Source organism: Sapajus apella, unplaced genomic scaffold (genome assembly GCF_009761245.1).
Source record: "Sapajus apella isolate SASKATOON/1434 unplaced genomic scaffold, GSC_monkey_1.0 scaffold1, whole genome shotgun sequence".
In the NCBI taxonomy this organism is placed as follows: Eukaryota; Metazoa; Chordata; class Mammalia; order Primates; family Cebidae; genus Sapajus; species Sapajus apella.
Window position 1 is genome coordinate 61,706,258 of NW_022436941.1, and position 23,144 is coordinate 61,729,401.

Sequence of the window (23,144 nt, forward strand, 5' to 3'; positions counted from 1 at the left end):
CATGCCTGGAGTCCCAGCTACTTGGGAGGCTGAGGCAGGAGGATAGCTTGAGCCCAGAAAGCGGAGGCTGCAATGAGCCAAGATCACACCACTACACTCCAGCCTGGGCAACAGAGCAAAACCCTGTCTCAAAAAAAAAAAACCTACCAACTTGCAGATCTCAAGTCAGAATTCATACTACCCAAATAGACAAGATAATCCAACCTCTAATTTTCATTGAAAAGACTCTCAGGCTGGTAGTGACCTCAGACATCTGGCAAAAATAGAGGAACAAACATTAAAACCAGGTGATATGGTTTGGCTGTGTCCCCAACCAAATTTCATCTTGAATTGTAGCTCCCATAATTGCCACATGTCATGGGAGGGGCCTGGTGGGAGGTAATTGAATCATGGGGGTGGCTCTTTCCTATGTTGGTCTCATGAGAGTGAATAAATCACACAACATCTGATGGTTTTATAAAAGGGAGTTCCCCTGCACATGGCTCTCTTGCCTGCCACCATACTACACATGCCTTTGCTTGTTCTTCACCTTCCACCATGATTGTAAGGTCTCCTCAGCCATGTGGAACTGTAAACCCATTAAACCTCTTTTTCTTTATAAATTACCTGGCCTCGGGTATGTCTTTATTAGGAGAGTGAGAACTAATACACCAGGCTTCAGGAAATTAACACAGATAAAGTTCCAAGTAACTTTGGCTTATGATTTAAATGTATGCAGAAAAAAGCCACAAGGGTTCACAGAAAAAGCAAACTACAAAATAAGACCTGAATATATCTGAATTATCAGATACAAAATAGGTGTGTTTAATAAAGAAATAAGATAGTAACTAAGAAGAGACCGTCAGAATTGGCCAAACAGCTTCTTAAATGATATATATGGAACTTCTAGACACAAAAACTGTAATAATGATATTGTTATAAATTTAATTTAAAAAGTTGAACAGCCAACTGTATGCAGATAAAATAATGAAGGAATGGAAATCAATCTAAATATAACTACAGTTTTCTGTGTGACACAGCACAGAGATCGAAAAAAAAATAAAATACGAGAAAGTACAAGACATGATGATTGAGAAGTTAGGTCTAACATACAACTAAGAGGTCCAGAGGAAAAAAACAGAGAAGATGAACGAGAGTCAATGTTCAAAAACAGAATATGAAGACATTAATTCTCAGATTCAAAACTCTAAAACACAAACCAAATTTTAAAAAATAAGTAACACTCAGATACATCACAGTGAAAGAGCAAACCTTAAAAACTGCAAGAAAAAAAGAGAAAAGATAATTCCCACACAAAGAAATGTCACCTATAAACCATGTTGTATCCTTTCACCTAAGACCCTAAGACTGAGCTGGCCTCTCAACTGCAACAATGGTAACTCAAGGATAATGTGCTAAATGGCTGAGAGAAAATAACTTAATGTAGAACTCTGAATCCAACCAGAGTAGCTGTTTGAGAACCAAGATGAAACAATAAATACTGAAAAAATTACTAGAAATAGACCCTCTCTAAAAGAACTTCTATTTTAGGAATAACAACAACAACAACAACAAAATGACAGAAGAAAAATCTGAGATGCAAAAAAGAAGACCTCTCTCTCTCACTGGACGCTCCATAGTATATCATCTTCACTTTACATTGGCAAAAACTCCCAACAAACACAGAAGGAAAGCCAATCTACTGGCAGGGAAAAAGAAAACATAGAAACAGAAATTCCATTTGACCCAGCAATCCCATTACTGGGTATATATCCAAAGGATTACAAATCGTTCTACTATAAGGACACGTGCACACGAATGTTCATTGCAGCACTGTTTACAATAGCAAAGACCTGGAACCAACCCAAATGCCCATCGATGATAGACTGGATAGGGAAAATGTGGCACATATACACCATGGAATATTATGCAGCCATCAAAAACGATGAGTTAGGGTCCTTTGTAGGGACATGGATGAACCTGGAAACCATCATTCTCAGCAAACTGACAGAAGAGCAGAAGATCAAACACTGCATGTTCTCACTCATAGGCGGGTGTTGAACCATGAGAACACGTGGACACAGGGAGGGGAGCACTACACACGGGTCAGTTGGGGGGAAATAGGGGAGGGAGGGTGGGGGGTGGGAAGCTGGGGAGAGATAGCAAGGGGAGAAATGCCAGATGTAGGTGATGGGGAGGAAGGCAGCAAATCACACTGCCATGTGTGTTCCTATGCAACAATTTTGCATGTTCTTCACATGTACCCCAAAACCTAAAATGCAATAAAATAAATAAATGGGAGAAAAAAAAAAAAAAAAAGAAAACACTCCACTGCAACCAAATGTACTACAGTGAGATAAGCTCTTCTCCTGACAAACCTAGAACTGTGTCTGCTACTACTTCGGCTGCACCTGAGAAAAACCTGAAGTATTGAGAAAAGCGGAGAGTGCAGAGATGGAGACAAAGAACAAAACTGGAACAGACCAGGAAGAGAATGAGAGAACTGACCCCAGAGGCAGAATCAAAAACAAAGTCTGGCCGAGCAAGGCTGTATATCCTCATCCCATGGATGGATGAAATTTCACGAACTGGGAAAAGACTACATGTTAAAATATCTCTTAGAAAATTAAGGGGTTATAATTATTTTATGTTTTAACACGAATTACCTTACTACATTTGCCTCTTCTGTGTGGCTTTAGCACAGCTAGGAGCAACAGATAAAAATTACAGAAAAATATATTGGCTCAAGAGGATTAAAAACATTATAATAATCAAGATTATACAATAGTGCATGGACTGCTCTATAATATAGTGAGCTCTCTGCACTGGAAATTCCGGAGATTATTCACTTTAAATAACTGACTACTCAAGGTCTCTTCAAGGCACAGGAAGTTCATGAGTTGCCTTTGTTATGCATAAGCAAATATATTTTCTCCTTCCAGGTTTTCTTCCACATTCTAAACACCTATTCCAGAAAATTTCTTCTTGCTTTCTCCAGCTCTTTCTCTTCCATCTCTGAGCCAAAAAATATCCTAAGCATATGCAAGGTCAAAAGGAATGTTACTTAATTTATATTCATGGACATCTAGCATCAGAAACCCCAGGTACTTACTGAAATGCAAACTCTGGCCCCACTATGAACCTATTGATTCTGAACCTCAGGGATTAAGGAGAAAGAATTTGTACTTTAAACAAGCTACCATTTTTAACAAACTCCCCATGGTGATTCTTAGACACCTTAAAATTTGTGAACTCCCCTCTAGGGCAACGAAGTTTACAACTTCTATAAAACACTGTTGTATTTCTTTCACTTAAACTGCCAAAAGAATCCTAAAACTTTTTGCAGTTTTCACTCACTAACAGCCTCTGACTCAGCAGAGATGACTGTGGCTATGCTTAACACAGATTCCCTTGTTATTAAGAGTGCTGCAAGTTATACATAGTAATCTCAGAATCAGGACAGAGACATAATTTTACTAGACAAATCACTTTAAAATAAGGCTTTTAAAGATTAGAATAATTGGGGAAGGAGGTGTGTAATAGGAAAGAAGAAATGTACCAGTATGGGAGTTTCCAAATAGATAAAGGAACATAAAGGAACAAATGTGACCATACACATTAATTCATACGTTCATCAAACATTCATAGGTCAACTACAATGGACCACAAAGGTATACAGGAAGTGGAATATATTAATGAACAAAATACGCAAACACTCCTAATCCCATAAAGCTGCATTCTAGCAACAGAAGATAAACAATACACTAAACAAATACATTCTAAAGCATCTTAAAAGGCAATCAATTTTACAGGACAACAATAAAAAGACCAGAATGAAGAGGTCACGAATACAGGCTGACTGGCGATAAATTTAAAAAGGTGATTAGAGAAGTCAATGTTTGAACAAAGACTTTAAGGAGGTGAGAAAGTAAGCCTTGCAGATTATCCATCTGAGGTAAGGCCATTTTAAGCAGTGGTAAGAACCAATACAAAGTCAGGAGAACGCATGGAATATGTGAGGAATCAGTGTGCTAGACAGGAATATACAGGGGGAGGGTGTGCCAAGATGAAGAAAAAAGAGTATCAGTTATAAGATTAAACGCTATTTTAAAGACTCATGTTTTTTACTCTGGAAAAAAAAATTAAAGCAAGTAAAGGGGACTTTCAGTTTCCAGTGTCACATATAAGGAGTTTGGAATTTACCACCCCACCCTAACAAGTTAAAAGATGAACAAACTAAAAAATCAGTAACTCATTCTGGATCGTTAAGAGATGTGAGGATACAGGGCAAACTGCTGCCTCACGACTGGAGAAACAGGTAAATCCAGGGAGCAACAACTTACCAGAACAAAAGCCCTCTAGCAGAATCCACTGTGAGAACCATTACCTGGGTAGAAAAACCTTAAGTGTAATTAAGAAATTGCTGGAGGCAGGCTGGGCACAGTGGCTTATGTCTGGAATCGCAGTACTTTGGGAGGCAGAGTCCAAGGAGACCAGCCTGACCAACATGGATAAACCCCAACTCTATTAAAAATACAAAAAACCAGCCAGACGTGGTAGCACATGCCTGTAATCCCAGCTACTCAAGAGGCTGAGGCAGGAGAATCACTTGAACCCAAGAGGCAGAAGTTGCGGTGAGCTGAGATCGTGCCACCGCACTCCAGCCTGGGCAACAAGAGCGAAACTCCATCTCAAAAAAGAAAAAAGAAAAAAGAAATTGCCGGAGGCTCAGCAAAGACAGCACAAAGAATTAAAATCTACAGGGGAACCCATTCATATGGTGAGTCCCTTGCACTTTCCGCACGCTTTGGTTTTATCTCCAGAAACTCAACCATAGTACGTGGGGGGGGGGGGAAATCCCCTTCTTCTAACAAGTTTGGTGAGCGGGGAGGGAAGAACCATTTTGAAAAACACCAGAGCACTCTGTTCTCCTTAATAAGGCCTGCCCTCAGGAGAAACTATCCTAACCTGTTGGGGCTTATCCAAGCCTAACTCAACTGGAGGAGGGGAAATACCCAACTCAAGCCCACTCTAGCCATTCTGTCCCACCTAAGAAAGAAGAAAACAACTTCGAAACATTTGTGAAGTTCATAAACTCAATAAAAGACTGAGACCAAATCACAAGACTACAGAGCACTTCACAACACCTTAGCACCACACAACTAAAGACTTAATTACAGCAATTCCTTTTACTGAGTACATCATGTCACACTATCAAAAAAACCATAAGGCTGGGCACAGTGGCTCACACCTGTAATCCCAGCACTTTGGGAGGCTAAGGCAAGAGGATTGTTTAGGCCCAGGAGTTTGAGACCGGCCTAGACAATACAGTGAGACCCCATCTCTAGAAAAATAAAATTAGCATGGTGGCACATATTTGTAGTCCCATCCACCTGGGAGGCCAAGGCTGCAGTGAACTATTAAATAGTTTTAAATATATATATTTTAAGTTCTGTAGAGACAATGAGAACATAGGTCAGAAACTTGGATCCACATAAAGAAAGCATGAGCTACATACAAGAAACGGATGAAGTTTAAAACTTTTTATTTATTTTTATTTTGAGACAGGGTCTCACTCTGTCACTCTGGTTGGAGCACAGTAGCATGATCATAGCAAACTGTAGCCTCAAACTCCTAAGCTCCAGCAATCCTTCTACCTCTGCCTCCTGAATGAGTAGCTAAGACAACAGGAACGCACCAACACACTTCATTTTTTTTTTTTTGAGACGGAGTTTCCTTCTTGTTACCCAGGCTGGAGTGCAATGGCGCGATCTTGGCTCACCGCAACCTCCGCCTCCCAGGTTCAGGCAATTCTCCTGCCCCAGCCTCCTGAGTCGCTGGGATTACAGGCACGCGCCACCATGCCCAGCTAATTTTTTGTATTTTTAGTAGAGACGGGGTTTCACCATGTTGACCAGGATGGTCTCGATCTCTTGACCTCGTGATCCACCCGCCTCGGCCTCCCACAGTGCTGGGATTACAGGCTTGAGCCACCGCACCCGGCCTCACACTTCATTTTTTTAAGACAGAGTCTCATTCTGTCCCCTAGGTACAATCTTGGCTACTGCATGTTCTGCCTCCCGAGTTCAGCAATTCTCCTGCCTCAGCCTCCTACATAGCTGAGACTACAGGTGTACGTCACCACATCCATCTAATTTTTATTTTTGGTAGAGACAAGGTGTCATCATGTTGGTCAGGCTGGTCTCAAACTCTTGATCTAAAGTGATTTGCCTGCCTCAGTGTCTCAAAGTGCTGGGATTACAGGTGTGAGCCACCACGCCAGGCTGATGCCTGGCTAATTTTTGTATTTTTTTTTTTTTTTTTTTTGTAGAGACAGGATTTCGATGGGATCTTACCACATTGCCTAAGCTGGTTTTGAATCCCTGGCCTCAAGCAATCCTCCCACCTTGGCCTCTCAAAGCAGATTACAAGCATGAGACACCACGTCTTATTTTTCTTATTCTCAAATGGTCTAACAGAAAACAGTTGGTTCAAAACAATAGCAACAATGTATTCAATTATGGGTTCTTCTGCAAACATCTTATGTGTGCATATATATACATATATATTTTTGTATATGCTTATATATCAGTGAAATGAATGACAGCAATGATACAAAGATGGGAGGGAGGAATCAGATTATTTTGTTATTATAAAGTACTCACACTACCTGTGAAACAGTATAGTTATTTGTCTATAGGTTTGAATTTGTTATAAATGTATATTGCAAACTCTAGGGCAACCACTAACTGATGTGCTAAGAAAGGAGATAAATTATAATCATATAAAATGTTCTATTAAACTCACCAAGAGGGCTGGGCACAGTGGCTCATGCCTGTAATCCCAGCAATTTGGGAGGCCAAGGCGGGCAGATCACTTGAGGCCAGGAGTTTGAGACTGGCATGGCCAACATGGTGAAACCCTACCTCTACCAAAAATACAAAACTTAGCCAGGTGTGATGGCAGGTGCCTATAATCCCACCTACTCAGGAGGCTGAAGCAGGAGAATTGCTTGAACCTGGAGTGGAGGTTGCAGTGAGCCACGATCAAGCCACTGCACTCTAGCCTGGGCAAAAGAGTGAAACACTGCCTCAAAACAAAACAAACCACCAAGAGTAGGAGACAGAAAGAACAAGAGCAACAAACAGAAAACAGCAAACAATATAGTAGATATTAATCTAACTAAACCAATAATCACTTTGAACATCAATGGTCTCAAGGTACTAATTAGAAGACAGATTATGAGATGATCAAAAAACAAGACCCAACTACATGTTGTCTATTTAAATGTAAATAAACACATAAATTAGAAGTAAACAGAAAAATGTACCCTGCTAACACTAATAAAACAATTTCAGAAACAGCAGACTCAAAGCAAAGAAAGTTACTAGAGATAAAGAAGGGCATTTCATAATGAGACATGGGTCCATTCTCCAAAAAGACATAGCAATCCTTAATGCATTTGCGCCTAATGACACAGCATCAAACTACAAGAGGCAAAACTAATGGAACTGTAAGAAGAAACAGATTAAACTACTATTATAGTTGGAGACTCTAACACCTCTCAAATCAGAAATGGGCAGATCTAGCAGGCAAAAAATCATTAAGGATACAGCTGAATTCAGCAATACCATACATTGATTGGATATAATTAACACCTATCAGCCACTTCATCCAACAGCAGAAACACATTCTTCCCAAGTTCACATGGAACATTCACCAAGACAGAAACATTCTGTAACATAAAACACACCTTAACAAATTAAAAAAATTGAAATAGTGTCTGCTCTCAAACCACAAAGGAATTAAATGAGAAATCAATAACACAAAGAAAACTGAAAAATCCCAATATGTGTGGAGATTAAACAAGACATTTCTAAATAACATGAGTCAAAGAAGAAATCTCAAGAGAAATTTTTAAATATTTTGAGCTAAGTGGAAAAAATGTACATCTTATTAAAATTTGTGGGATGCGGTGAAAGCAGGGCTTAAAGGAAAAGGTATAGCATTGAGTGCATATATTAGATAAGATCTAAAATCAATACTCCAAGTTTCCATATTAGGAAACTAGAAAAAAAAAGAGCAAATTAAATCCAAAATAAGCAGAAGAAAAGACATTAAGAGCAGAAATCAATGAAATTAAAAACAGGAAATCAATAGAGAAAAATCAACAAAATGAAAACCTAGTCTTTCAAAAGATCAATAAACTCAATAAGCCTCTGGCTAGGCTCCTATCAGGGAACAAAAGGGAGGACACAAATTACTAATATCAGAAATGAAGGAAGGGACATCATTATAGGTCCCATAGACATTAAACTGATAACCAAGACATACTATGAAAAACTCAATAACCACTTATTTGATAACCTACAAGAAATGGACCAATGCCTTGGAAAATGCAATCTGTGAAAACTCACTGAAGAAGGCTAAAAAAGAAAAATCATATATGACCGTATCAGTAGATACAGAAAAAAGCATTTCACAAAATCCAACACCCATTCATAACAAAAACTCTCAGCAAAATAAGAATAGAGGGGAACTTCCTCAATTTGATAAAGAACACCTACAAAAAGCCCAGTGCTAACATCATACTAAATTGTGAGAAACCAGCAGCTTTTCAGCTAAGATTAGGAACAAAGCAAGGATATCCCCACTCACCACTGCTTTTCAACACTGTACTAGGAGTCCTAACTAATGTAATAACGCCCCACAAAAAAAGGTATGAAGATTAAGAAGAAAGAAATAAGAATGTCTTTGTTCACAGATAACAAGATCATCTATATGGAAAATTCAAAGGTACTGACCAAAACCTCCTAGAACTAATAAATTATACTAAGGTTGCAGAATAGAAAATTAATATACAAAAGCCAATCACTTTCATATGTAACAGCAATGAACAAGTACAATTTCAAATTAAACACATAACATTTACATCAACACCCCCCAAAGTAAAACAGGCATAAATCTAATGAAATATGTACACATTCTATACGTGAAAAACAACAAAACTGATAAAAGAAATCAAAGAAAAACAAGAGCTATTCCATGATCATGGATAGGAAGACTCAATACTGTTAAGATATCAGGTTTTCCCAACTTGATCTATAGATTCAATGCAATCCCAATCAAAATCCCAAATTATTTTGTGGATATTGACAAACTAATGTTGAAGTTTATGCTGAAAGGCACAAAACAAAACAAAACAGTCAACACAATATTGAAAGAGAAGAATAAAATTGGAAGATTGACACTACTAGAGTTCATTTACTATAAACTAACCGTAATCCAGACAGTATGGTATTGACAATTAGAAAAACAGACCAACAGGGCAGAATGGAGAGCCCAAAAACAGACCCACGTAACTACTGTCAACTGATCTTTGAAAGGAGCAAAGGCAGTACAATGGAACAAAGACAGTCTTTTCATCAAATGGTGCTACAGCAAAGTTAATTCAAAATGGATCAAAGAAGCCACGCACTTGCCTATGGTCCCAGCTACTAGGGAGGCCAAGGCAGAAGAATTCCCTGAGCTTAATAGTTTAAGACCAACCTGAGCAACATAGCAAAACCCTGTCACTAAAATAAATAAGTAAATTTAATCAATGGATCACACTAAATATAAAATGCAAAACAATAAAAATCCTAGAAGATAACACAGGAGAAAACTTAATCAACCTTGGATATGGTGATGATTTTTTAGATAGAACAACGGCATGATCCCTGAAAGAAATAATTGAAAAGCTGGACTTCCTTAAAATTAATGCCATGCAAAAGACAATGTCAAGAGAATGAGAACACAAATCACAGAGTGGGAGAAAATATTTTCATCTAATAAAGAAATGTTATCCAAAATATACAAGACTGCTTAAAATTCAACAATAACGAACCAATCAAGAAATGGACAAAAGACCTTAACAGACATTTCACCAAAAGAAGATACAAAGATGGCAAGTGAGCATATAAAAAAAAAAAATGTTCCACATCATATGTCATCAGGGAAATGCAAACTAAAACAATGACATACCATTATACACCAATTAAAATGGCCAAAATCCAAAACATTGATAATACCAGATGTTGGAGAGGATGCAGAGCAATAAAAACTCTCATTCATTGCTGGTTGGAGTACAAAATAGTACAAACTGAAAGTTTGGCAGTTTCCTACAAAGCTAAACATACTGTTACCATATGGTCCAGTAATTCTATTCCTTGGTATTCATCCAAAGGAACTGAAAACTTACATCCATACAAAAAACCCACATACAGTTATTTATAGCAGTTTTATTCATCATTGCCAAAATTTGGTAGTAATCAAGATGTCCTTGAGTTTGCGGATGGCTAAATAAGCCGTGGTAGATCCAGACAATGGTATACTATTCAGCATTAAAATGAAATGAGCTAATAGCCATGAAAAGACATGGAGGAGTGTTATTATGCATACTACTAAGTGAAAGAAGCCTATCTGAAAGGCTATATAATGTATGATTCCAACTATAAGACACTGTGAAAAAGGAAAACCATGGATAGTAAAAAGATCAGTGGTTGCCAGTGTCTGCAAAGGGGCCAGGGAATGAATAAGTATAGCACAGAGGATTTTTAAGGCAATGACACTACTCTGTAAGATGGTATAATGATGGATATATGTCTTTACACGTTTGTCCAAACCCACATCATGTACAACACAAGAGTAAACCCTGGGGTCAGGTGTGGTGACTCACACCTGTAATCTCAACACTTTGGGAGGTCGAGGCAGGCGGATCACTTGAGGCCAGGAGTTACAGACCAGCCTGGCCAACCTGGTAAAATCCTGTCTCTACTAAAAATACAAAAAAGTAGGCGGGTGTGGCTATGTCTCAAAAAAAAAAAAAAAGAAAAACAAAAAGTGAACCCTGGGCCAGGCACAGTGACATACACCTGTAATCCTAGCATTCTGCAAGGCCAAGGCAGGAGGATTGCTTGAGCCCAGGAGTTTGCGGTTACAGTAAGCTACATTCATGCCACTGCACTGAAGCCTGGGCAACAGCGAGACTCTGCCTCAAAAAAAAAAAAAAAAAAAAAAAAGAAGAAGAAAAAGTGAATCCCAGTATAAACTACAAACTTTGGGTGATTATGATGTATCAATATAGATTCACCAACTGTAACAAATGTCTACTCTAGTGGAAGATGTTGATAATGGTGAAGGCATAATGTTTTCAAGGTTCAACTATGTTATAGTAACTACTTCATTTATTTTTATACTAAGTTTTATTTATCCATTCATCAGTTGATGGGAACATAGGTTATTTCCAATTTTTGGCTGCTATGAACATTTGTGTACCAGCTTTTAGGTGGACGTATGTTTTCACTTCTCTTGAATATATACCTAAGAGCGGAATTACAGGGTCATATGGTAACTCCATGTTTAACAAATGTTGAAGAGCAAATTGTTTTCCAAAGCAGCTGCACCATTTTACATTCCCATCAGCAGTGTGTGAAGGTTCCAATTCTCACATTCTTTTCAATACTTGCTATTGACTGACTCTTTGATTATAGATATCCTAGTGGATATGAAGTGGTATCCTCCTTGTAGTTTTCATTTGCATATTGACAGCTAGCAATGTTGAACATTTCTTCAAGTGCTTATTGGCCATTTATCTTCTTAGGAGAAATGTCTATTTAAAATGTCTGCCCATTATAAACTGGGTTGTCTTTTTTTTTTTTTTTTTTTTTTGGAGACAAAAGTCTCGCTCTCCCTCCCAGGATGAAGTGCAGTGGCGCCATCTAGGCTCACTGCAACTCCCTCTCCCTGGTTGAAATGAATTCTCTCCTGCTTCAGCCTCCTGAGTAGCTCGAACTCAGGCACCTAGCCACACCTGGTTAATCTGCATATTTTTGGTAGGGATGGGGTTTTGCCACGTTGGCCAGGCTGGTCTCGAACTCCTGACCTCCAATGATCCACCCACCTTGGCTTCCCAAAGTGCTGAGATTACAAACGTGAGCCACCACACCCAGCCTGGTTGTCTTTCAAACTGAATTGTAAGAGTTTACTATATATTCTGGGTACACATTCCTTATCAAATATGTGATCTGCAAACATTGTCCCATTCTATGAGATGTCTTTTCACTTTCTTGATAGTGCTCTTTGACAGAAAGTTTTAAATTCTGATTTTCTCTTTTGTTGTTTGTATTTTTAGTGTCACATCTAAGAAACCATGGCCTAACTAAAGGTCATGAAGATTTACTCCTATGTTTCCTTCAAAGAGTTTTTGAGTTAATTTTTATGTATGGGATGAGGTAGGAGTCCAACTTCATTCTATTGTACGTGGACATCCAGTTATTCCAGCACCATTTCCTGAAAAGATTATTCTTTCCCATTGGATTATCTTGACACTCTTGTCAAAAATCAGTTGATCATAAATGTAAGTGTTTACTTCTGGGCTGTCAGTTCTATTCCACTGATCTGCACGTCTAAGGTAGTACCATACTGTCTTGATTACTTAACTTTTTAACAAAACTTTATCGTAACCTCATTTCCCTTTCCAGCCCCCATTTCTCTCATCCTCTTCCCTAAAAAAACCTCTCTGCTCTCCACTGCTGCAAAACTCCTATGAAAGAGTTGTCCACTTGCTTTTTTCCCAGTTCTTTCTTCTTAAAGATACTTTAGTAAGGCATTTGCTCCTAACACTCAACCAAAACTACATTATTCAAGGTAGCTAATGACTGCTACATTGTTAAATTTCAATTATAAATTTTCTGTCTTAATTTTATTTGTTCTGTCATCAGCACTGGCAGTTCATCTCTATCTTATTCTTGAAACATTTTCTTCACTTGGCTTTCAGAACACTAAGTTGTTTATTCTCAGTCTCCTTTGCTTGTTTCTTTTCTTCCCCTGCCCTTCCACCTTCAATATTCAAGTGCACCAGGAGTTAGGTCTTGCTTCTCTGCTATACATGTTCACTCAATTGATGATTAAAACCAGTCTTATACCTTTAAATACCATCTAAGGGCTGATGATTCCCACATGCACATCTCCAGCCTAAACCTCTCTGCTGAACACCGGATTCACACAATTAACTACTTACTAAACATGTCTACCTGGATGCCTGAGAAATTGCAATCCAACATGTCAAAAACTGAACTGGTTTACACAAATTAAGCTGGTTAATTTGTGTATTTTTGGCAGAAATAGGGTTTTGCCATGTTGGCCAGGCTGGTCTCGTACTCCTGACCTCAAATGATCCACCCACCTTGGCTTCCCAAAGTGTTGGAATTACAAACTTCTCACTTTTTCTTTAACTTTATTTTTCTAATGGAGTTTTAAGTTTACAGGAAGATGGGAAGGAAGGTACAGAGATTTTCCATATATCCTTGCCCCAACACATGCATAGCCTCTCCCATTATCAATATCTCCCACCAGAGTGGACATTTGTAACAACTTATGAACCTTTACTGACACATCATCATCACCCAAAATCTGTAGTTTACATTAAGGTTCACTCTTGGTGTTGTACCTTCTATGGGTTTGGACAAATGACATGAATCCATTACTATGGTATCACATAGAGTAGTTTTGTTGCTCTAAAAATCCTCTATGTGTCAAGGATAGGGAGGGATAAGTATTCGGGGAGTTCTACCTTGACCCTTTTAAATCAGGATAAAGAGACAGATGGAAACACACTCTTAATCCTAATATACCATATCTTATTCCCAGTGTGGCGTGTAGACTCTAAAGTATACCCTAATGATTCTTATCTCCTGATGTTCACATCTTTGTAATAATGCCCTTCCCTTGAGTGCATACAGGACCTGTGACATGCTTCTAACCAAGAGAATATGGTAAAAGTGATGGAATGCCACACCTTTGATTAGGTTGCATTATATGAAACTCCCCGTTAGCAGACTAGAGTAAGATTCTTTGAAGGCTTGCCAAAGTAGGTGGCCATGTTGGAGAAGCCCATGTGACAAAAAACTTTATAGCCTCTGGGGACAGCATCTATAACCAAAGGTGGCCTCCAGCTGATAGCCAGCAAAAAGCTAGGACCCTCAGTTATACAACCACCAGGATTTTAACAACAATCTACATGAGCTGGAAGCAGATTCTTCCCCAACTAAACCTCTAGATGAGAATGCAGCCAGGACAACACCTTGATTACAGCTCTGTAAGACCCTGAGCAAAGGACCCAGTAAGTAATGCTGTGTCTGAACTTCTGACCCACAGCTAAGTTTATGTAATTTGTTACACAGCAACAGAAAATGAATATACCCAGTGTGAAGTATTCATCTGCACCCATTGAAGGGGATGAACATACCCAGAGAAGCCACACCTTATGATCATCCACAGTCTCTTCTGACTCCATACAATGGGGAGATAGTCTCAATAGGGTCATGAGTTCATGAGTTAATTAGACTTTGGCTGGAGCAGATGGCACATTAGAAGATAAGAGTAAAAAGACAGTCTGGAGAAAATAAACTGGTACCTTCTGTACTTTCTGCTCAATTGTTCTAAAAGCCAAAAAAATTGTGAAAAAAATAAAAACAAAAAGGCATGTGGATGGCCTCACACGCCAAACTACTCAGTAGGCAATACATAATCATTTCTAAGGAAGGTAGATGACCTAATCTGACCTCTGCGTTAGGAAAGTAAGTCTAGTCACATACAAAAAGCAATTTGAAGAGAGGGGCTGGAAGCAGATAACTAGATAGGTCGTTCTATTATTGCACATAAGTGCCTGAATTAGGACAGGTAAGAAAGAATGAAAAGAACAGACAGGTAATATCTCCTGCAGGTATAAGTGACAGGATGTGGCAACTGATTAGATATAGGAAAAGAAGCTGTTTGAGCCAAAAACAACTCGGGTATTTCTAGCCAATGATACTGGAATATAAGTCAACAGTATCATTAAATGAGACTGGAAACAAAGAGGTTCTGGAAGAGACAGATAATGAGCTCCAAGAATGACACAACAGTGAGAAGCAGAAGGGAAAGAAAAAGAGAAAAAAGAAGTGCACAGCAAGAGAAAATAAGACAGGTGTTAAAGTACACAGAATGTTCTTGCAGTATTAAAGATGAGTAAACTACCATATACAATTATATCCAGTCAGTCCCTGGAGCTAAATGCTTTAGTCTTAATTTTCAAGAGATACTAATACAAAATTACTTAACTCAGCTAGGCATGGTGGTTCATGCCTGTAATCACAACACTTTGAGAGGACAAGGAAGGAGGATCGCTTGAGCCCAGGAGTTTGAGACCAGCCTGGGTAACAAAGCAAGAACTTGTATCTATAAAAAAATAAAATTATTTAACTCATTTTCCTCCCTGCCTTCATTATATATACATATATATATATATATAAAAAATATTTCCGAAGAGTTTATATGGTTTGCCTAAAGTTACCAACTGCTTAGTGGTATGGCCTAGGTTAAAATGCAAGTCCTCTTTAGACCCAGTCTACTTCATGTCCTGAATTATGTTAGAGACAGTACTTCCTTACATAAACCAATTATCCATGTCCCTTTATAGTCAGAGATGACTACCTGGGCATATCCCCTCATAGTCAGTACCTGGAATTTTCTCTTGTGGTTCTTCTCTCTGCTATATGTGAGAGAAATCATATATGGGATCAACCAGCAAAACAGAAAAGGAACCAGACAATCACTAAAGAAAATAAACATGACAGTAAACTAGGCCCCAAGAAGTGTCTCTAAGGATTTGTCAGCAGCGCTGCACTTCTCCCACACACAGGAGTCCCTATCCCTTACCTTCAATACTCACCAAAAGAAATTCTGTCTAGAGCCACAAATGCCCTCACCAGTGGCTGAAACTAGTAAGAATCAAGCTGCAATAGACATTTCCAACTGTTACTTAACTGAAAAGAAAAACATTCCCCATAAACACACATCAATTCTTAAGGATAATTTCTCTAGTTATTTAGGCATTAGATTTTTAGAGGGTAGGCCAGAAAACCTACCTACCATGCACAAGATAATTTCAGTAGAAAAATGCATTTTGGGCCGGGTGCAGTGGCTCACGCCTATAATCCCAGCACTTTGGGAAGCCAAGGTGGGAGGATCATGAGGTCAAGAGGTCAAGGCCATCCTGGCCAATGTAGTAAAACCCCGTCACTACTAAAAAATACAAAAATTAGCCGGGCACAGTGACATGTGCCTGTAGTCCCAGTTACTCAGGCGGCTGAGGCAGGAAAATTGCTTGAATCTGGGAGACAGAGGTTGCAGTGAGCTGAGATTACACCAATGCCCTCTAGCCCAGCGACTGAGCAACACTCCGTCTCAAAAAAGAAAAAAAAAAAAAAAAAAAAAAAAAAAACACTTTGAATTCAAAAAAATTATTTCATAACTCAAGACTATCTTACATTTTTATATTACATTTCAATTTAGCCATATTTCAAGTGCTCAAGAGGCTTTCATGACATTGTCAATAGAATGACTTAGTCTATATTACAAAGTGTCTTATCACAACTCCTTTCTCTGAATGTGTAAAATGGTGAATATATAAATTATAAAATTATTCAAGCCAGCTCACACCTACAATCTCAACACTTTGGGCCGACAAGGCAGGAGGATCACTTGAGGACAGGAGTTTGAGACTAGCCTGGGGAACTTACCAAGACCTCGTCTCTACAAAAAATAATTAGCCACATGTAGTAGACTATATTTGTAGTCCTAGCTACTTGAAAAGCTGAGGCAGGAGGATTGCTTCAGCCCAGGAGTTTGGGGTTACAAGGAGCAATGACTGTGCCACTGCACTTCAACCTGGGCAACACAGTGAGACCCTATCTCTAAATATATATATGTATATAATTACTCAAAATTTCCACAGCCATTCTTAAATACTTTAAGGTTTCCTTTCAAACAGAAAAATTAAGTACAAAAGGAAACAATTTTAATGAAAAAGAACAGGAACTTTCTAAATCTCAGCAAGATTATACACTCAGGCGTTCTGCTAGATCTTCTTTCTTGACCTCAAGTAGCTCATCATACCCTGATACAACTATCAGAAGTTTCATTTTCACAAACAGTGTCCTATGATAAAGATGTGAATACCACCAATCAAATAAAATAGGACCAAGGTCTAAAGTACCACTTAAACCAATTAAGTACACCTAATCTCTCTGGAAAATAATCACAGCCACAAAAATGGACAAATTTCTGAAATCACATCATATAAGAAACAAAGGAATATTTAATATTTCTTTCTTTTTTTTTTCTGTCTTTTTGTTTTTTTCCTTTTTGTGGAGAACGGGGTCTCGCTATATTGCCCAGGCAGGTCTTGAATTCCTGGGCTCAAGCTATCCTCCCGCCTCTGCCTCCCTAAGAGCTGGGATTACAGACGTGAGCCACAGCGCCTGGCCTATTTGATATTTCAATGGTGCTTTCCATCATGTTAAAAGTGCAGAAAAAAATGCACCAAATTCTCATAACAATTTTCCTGGTTCTGACACCCTATCACTGTTGATTAAGGGAAGTGTTTCCTTGCAAATTGGCTTCTCATTATTGCCTAGCTCCCTGCTCAAGACCATTCACTTTCAGAAAATCTTTCTGTAACTATAAAGTCTCAACATTTGGAATCATGGTTTATGTTTTATTTGTTCTGGATATATCTTCTTTGTGTCTGTGTAATTTTTAAAATACCAATTAGGTGAGCAATCTTTCAAAGACCAGGACTATATTTTCTATTTCTTAGGCATCTATCTCTCTCCAAAGACAGCACTAGCAAAATGAAAAATCCAAAAACTTTACGGATAACACACGACTTAATAAGCCAATTCTGCCACTTACTAGCTGGATGATATGTGTCTCAGATTCTTTATTCGTAAAATGGAGATTTTAAATATCAATTTTGAATGTTACGAGAATTCAATAAGATAATACAGGCAAAGTGCATGCCATGAAGTAGATAGCTTGATGAAGAATACCACAACTGATAAGAGTAATCTAAAGCTGCTATTATATAAAAAGGCTACACATATTTCTTGCGAGTACAGTTTTCCAAACATTTATATAAAAATCTCTTTTCATCCTTTATCAGCAAACTTTAAAAATGGTCTTGTTCCCATCTCCACCCCCTAGAAATCAAGTTAAAAGAACTACACATAGTGGAATATAATTTGCCAGCTCTTCTTTTTTTCCCTTCAACATCTACTACCAAACTGCACTCTCACATATCCATAGCACTAATTTATTTAGGTTGAATCATATGAAACCACCATTTTTATATTATCAAAACTGGTCAACTTACTGACCATTTCACGTGTCAATCTGTAACTTACATGCTCAAAGAGCACACTATAGTGATCCCAACCTGGGATTAATTTGCTACATATAAGCAAAGGCTGTTAAATTAGGGCTTTGAAATAAAGAGAAATTTAAAAGTTCATTCTTATTTTAATGCTTTTACTTTTAGACTGTTTTTACCAACAATACTATTGGCACTGAATGTGTGGGATTTTTTTTAACCCCCCGCACCAACCAATTCTCCAAGTCTTTGGATACCATCTAGATGTCCTAAAATTCAGTTCAACTCCAACATTACCTACCTGGACTATCACAGATCCCACAGGTTAAGGGCTCATTTCAGACACTAGTCCCAAGTCCCAAGTCACCAGCCAAAAGTCACAGATTGCTGCCTGTATCGATTAACTTGCTATAAACTGGGGGTTTTCATGACCCTCTCCTCAGGTTTGATAATTTTCTAGAAGGGCTCTCAGAACTCAACGAAACAGTTTACTTATTACTAGCAGCTTATTACAGGATACAACTCAGGAACAGCCAAATAGAAGAGATGCACAGGGAAATGTAACAAAGAATTGGAGGGGGACCCAAATACAGGAGATGAAATTAGTTGCCACAAAAATTCTGGGGATAATTCTCAACAGAATCTACCTCAATGGTTTCAAATCCAGGTCACAACAAAATCAGCAAAAGAACTTTAAAAGAAAAATTGTCCTAACTCTAAGAGATTAGGGCCAAAAGGAGTAGTGTAATCAAGTCTCCCAAATACTTCTAAATATACATCTAGAGTAGCAAACCATTGTTCTAGGAGGATTTTTTTTCATACTTGTACATTTTATAAAACAAGACTGAATTTTGAGGCCAGGTGCCATAGCTCATGTCTGTAGTTGCAGCACTTTGGAAGGCTGAGGTGGGAGGATGGCTGGAGGCCAGGAGTTCAAGACCAGCTTGGGGAACATAGGAGACCCTGTCTCTGTAATAAATAAATTTTAAAAAGAAAAAGGAAAAATAACAATTTTGAGGGGAAAAAGATGCTTTCCTAGACTGGGTAAAGTTCCAGAGATTCTACTCTGCCAGAACAGAAGGCTACATTCAGAATAATCTAATTCAAAGGTCAATAATACAAATATTTATGGTATAGTTCCATAGGGTTTCCGCATAAAAAAAAAAAAATACCCCACGTTATCAGGTAGACAACATGTATACCAAGAAACATTTCTCTAATTCCTAGCATTTCAAGTAATGTAGAAAAGTTTACATTTTAGAGAGATTTTGTGATTTAATTTGTAAAACATGAAGGAAAATTTGAAGTATTTCACTAGGATCATCATGGTAATCTTCAATTATTACTAATATTTCTACATATTAGAAAAATCCAAGCTTGCTGAATACTAAAAACATTAACAATTTGTTTTATATAAGTTTAACCAATCCACTAAAAAAGAAACCATAGTTGAACTATAATTCCTATTGAATTTCAATTTAAACATTTAAAAGTAAGAATCATCTTACTGTTCTAGAATCCGAGAATGGATTATATTCATCAAGTCCTGGTGGAACATTTCTTGTCACTTGTGTAACTGATGGATCCTAGAATAAAATTCAAAGGAGAAAAAATAAAGATTATTTATCCTTTAAAAAATAATTTTGATATTTACATACCATTTGCTTTATCTACACTTATAGTCACCCAGCAAAGCTAACAGAGAAAAATAAAAGATGACTATCAGATTTACTCAGTCTCATTTCAACAATGGTGACGTTTAAACCCACACAACCGCCGGGCGCGGTGGCTCACGCCTGTAATCCCAGCACTTTGGGAGGCCGAGGCGGGTGGATCACCAGGTCAAGAGATCGAGACCATCCTGGTCAACATGGTGAAACCCCGTCTCTACTAAAAATACAAAAAATTAGCTGGGCATGGTGGCACGTGCCTGTAATCCCAGTGAGTCAGGAGGCTGGGGCAGGAGAATTGCCTGAACCCGGGAGGTGGAGGTTGCGGTGAGCCGAGATCGCGCCATTGGCACTCCAGCCTGGGTAACAAGAGTGAAACTCCATCTCAAAAAAAAAAAAAAAAAAAAAACCCACACAACCAACACATTCTCAAAGGAAAACAAAAACTGGGTTAGATTCAAATCAGCTGCAAGCTATTACATCAAGATAAAAAGTAGACCACCTCTTAATAGCTGTGTGGAACTGACTACACAAGAGCATCTTAACAAATCTCAGGTAAACCCACCATCATTTCCTTTGGCCTCCATAAAGATTTCATGTTCCACTTTTTTATAACATCTTCAATTATTCCCACTGCAGATTTCATACTACACAGACAGCTAAATATAAGAAACTCAAAGCATTACATGTCAATGTCATATACAGCCAACATCATCTATAGAATTCAATATTAAATACATCTTGTTTTATTCTACTCCAATATCTCTACTAATTTCACCACATGACCGTAGACTGTCTTCCCTTTTCCAAGCATAGTACATGATGACACCATTCCGACTTTTCAAATCTTTTAATATTAAGCTTTCATAAAAATGACAAAATCACACAGTGAGAGGGAAAATGGCAGACAGGAGGCAGTACTAACTTGCAGTTCCCACTCGATGAACAGAGTAGCACATGGAGATCTACATCGTGAACTCTTGCTCCAAAAACAATGGAGGAAGATACCAGAAAAGCTAAGAGAATCCACAGACCCTCTGAAGAAGGTAGATTGCTGCTGCAGGCTCCTGGGACAGCCAAGGAACTCTGAAGACAAAGGACATAATCTCATAGGAGCTCCAAGTTCCCGCCCACCACCTGATCTTCCTTCTACTACAGCAGCTAATGCACTCTTGAAAGTGCCACCTCCTGGCTGGAGGCTAACCAACACAAAACCTGCATACTTAAAAATACAATCTACCCAGCTCACGACTATAATCCCAGCACTTTGAGAGGCTGAGGCAGGTGGATCATGAGGTCAGGAGTTTGAGACCAGCCTGGCCAACATAGTGAAAACCTGTCTCTACTAAAATACAAAAAAGTAGCTGGGTGTGGTGTTAGGTGCCTGTAATCCCAGCTATTTGGGAGGCTGAGACAGGAAAATCACTTGAACCCAGGAGACGGAGGTTGCAGTGAGCTGAGATCATGCCACTGCACTCCAGCCCAGGTGACAGTGTGAGACTCCAACTCAAAAAAAAAAAAAATAAATACAACCAAGGACTCTCCCAGAGTCCACTTCACTCCCCTGCTACCTCCATGGGAGCAGGTGCTGGTATCCATAGCTGAGACCTGAAGACAGATCACATCACTGGACTCTTTGCAGACAGTCCCCAGTACCAGCCCAGAAGCCCAGTAGCTCCACTGGGTGGCTAGATCCAGAAGAGAAATATCAATCACTGCAGTTCAGCTCTCAGGAAGTCCTATCCCTATAGGAAAGAGGAGAGCACCACATCAAGGGAGCACCTCATCAGACAAAAGAAACTGGGCCGGGCGCGGTGGCTCAAGCCTGTAATCCCAGCACTTTGGGAGGCCGAGGCAGGTGGATCACGAAGTCAAGAGATCGAGACCATCCTGGTCAACATGGTGAAACCCCGTCTCTACTAAAAATACAAAAAATCAGCTGGGCCTGGTGGCGCGTGCCTGTAATCCCAGCTACTCAGGAGGCTGAGGCAGGAGAATTGCCTGAACCCAGGAGGCGGAGGTTGCGGTGAGCCGAGATCGCGCCATTGCACTCCAGCCTGGGTAACAAGAGCAAAACTCCGACTCAAAAAAAAAAAAAAAAAAAAAAAAAAAGAAACTGAACAGCAGTCCTTGAGTTCCAGATCTTCCCTCTGATACAGTCTACCCAAATGGGAAGGAACCAAAAAAACAATTCCAACAATATGACAAAACAAGGTTCTTTAACACCCCAAAAAGATCATACTAGCTCACCAGCAATGGATCCAAACCAAGACAAAACCTGCGAACTGTCAGAAAAAGAATTCAGAAGGTCAACTTTTAAACCAATCAAGGAGGCACCAGAGAAAGGTAAAGTCCAACTTAAAGAAATTAAAAGAAAAAAAAGATATAGGATATGAATGGGAAAATGTCCAGTGAAACAGCATAAACAATCATGACTTCTGGAAATCAAGGACACACTTAGAGAAATGCAAAATGTACTGGAAAGTCTCAGCAATAGAATCAAACAAGAAGAAAGAACTTCAGAGCTCAAAGACAAGGCTTTTGTATTAACCCAATCCAACACAGACAAAGAAAAAAGAATTTTAAAAAATGAAAAAGGCCTCCAAGAAGTTTGAGATTATGTTTAACAACCAAACCTAAGAATAATTGGTGTTCTCGAGAAAGAAGAGAAGTCTAAAAGTTTGGAAAACATATTTGAGGGAATAACTGAAAAAAGCTTCCTTGGCCTTGCTAGAGATCTAGACATCAAAATACAAGAAGCTCAAAGAACACCTGAGAAATTCATCATAAGATTATCACCTAGGCACACAGTCATCAGGTTATCTAAATTCAAGACAAAGAAAATAATCTAAAGGGCTGTGAGGCAAAAGCATCAGGTAATTTATAAAGAAAACCCTAACAGATTAACAGCAGATTTCTCAGCAGAAATCCTACAAACTAGAAGAGATTGAGGTCCTAACTTTAACCTCCTTAAACAAAACAATTATCAGCCAAGAATTCTGAATTCAGCAAAACTAAGCTTCACAAATGAAGGAAAGATATAGTCTTTTTCAGACAAACAAATGCTGAGAGAATTTGCCACAATGAAGCCAGCGCTGCAAGAACTATGAAAAGGAGCTCTAAATCTTGAAACAAATCCTCAAAATACACCAAAATAGAATATCTTTAAACCATAAATCTCACAGACCCTATAAAACAACAACACAATGAAAAAAAAAAAAAAGAAGAAAGAAAAAGGTATTTAAGCAACAAATAGCATGATG

General features: G+C 38.6%; 1 protein-coding gene across 2 annotated transcripts in view; it reads right to left on the bottom strand.

The window, feature by feature from the left end:
• The window catches only part of SCAMP1 (secretory carrier membrane protein 1), a 119,132-nt gene that overhangs the window by 66,105 nt on the left and 29,883 nt on the right, over nt 1–23,144 (bottom strand). Inside the window, exon 2 of one of the 2 annotated variants that reach the window (XM_032277534.1) lies at nt 19,720–19,797. The exons of the other annotated variant lie outside the window; for it this stretch is intronic. Within the exon in view, the coding sequence (XP_032133425.1) occupies nt 19,720–19,797 (78 nt within the window). The remainder of the gene's footprint in view (nt 1–19,719; nt 19,798–23,144) is intronic. 2 annotated transcript variants of the gene reach the window in all.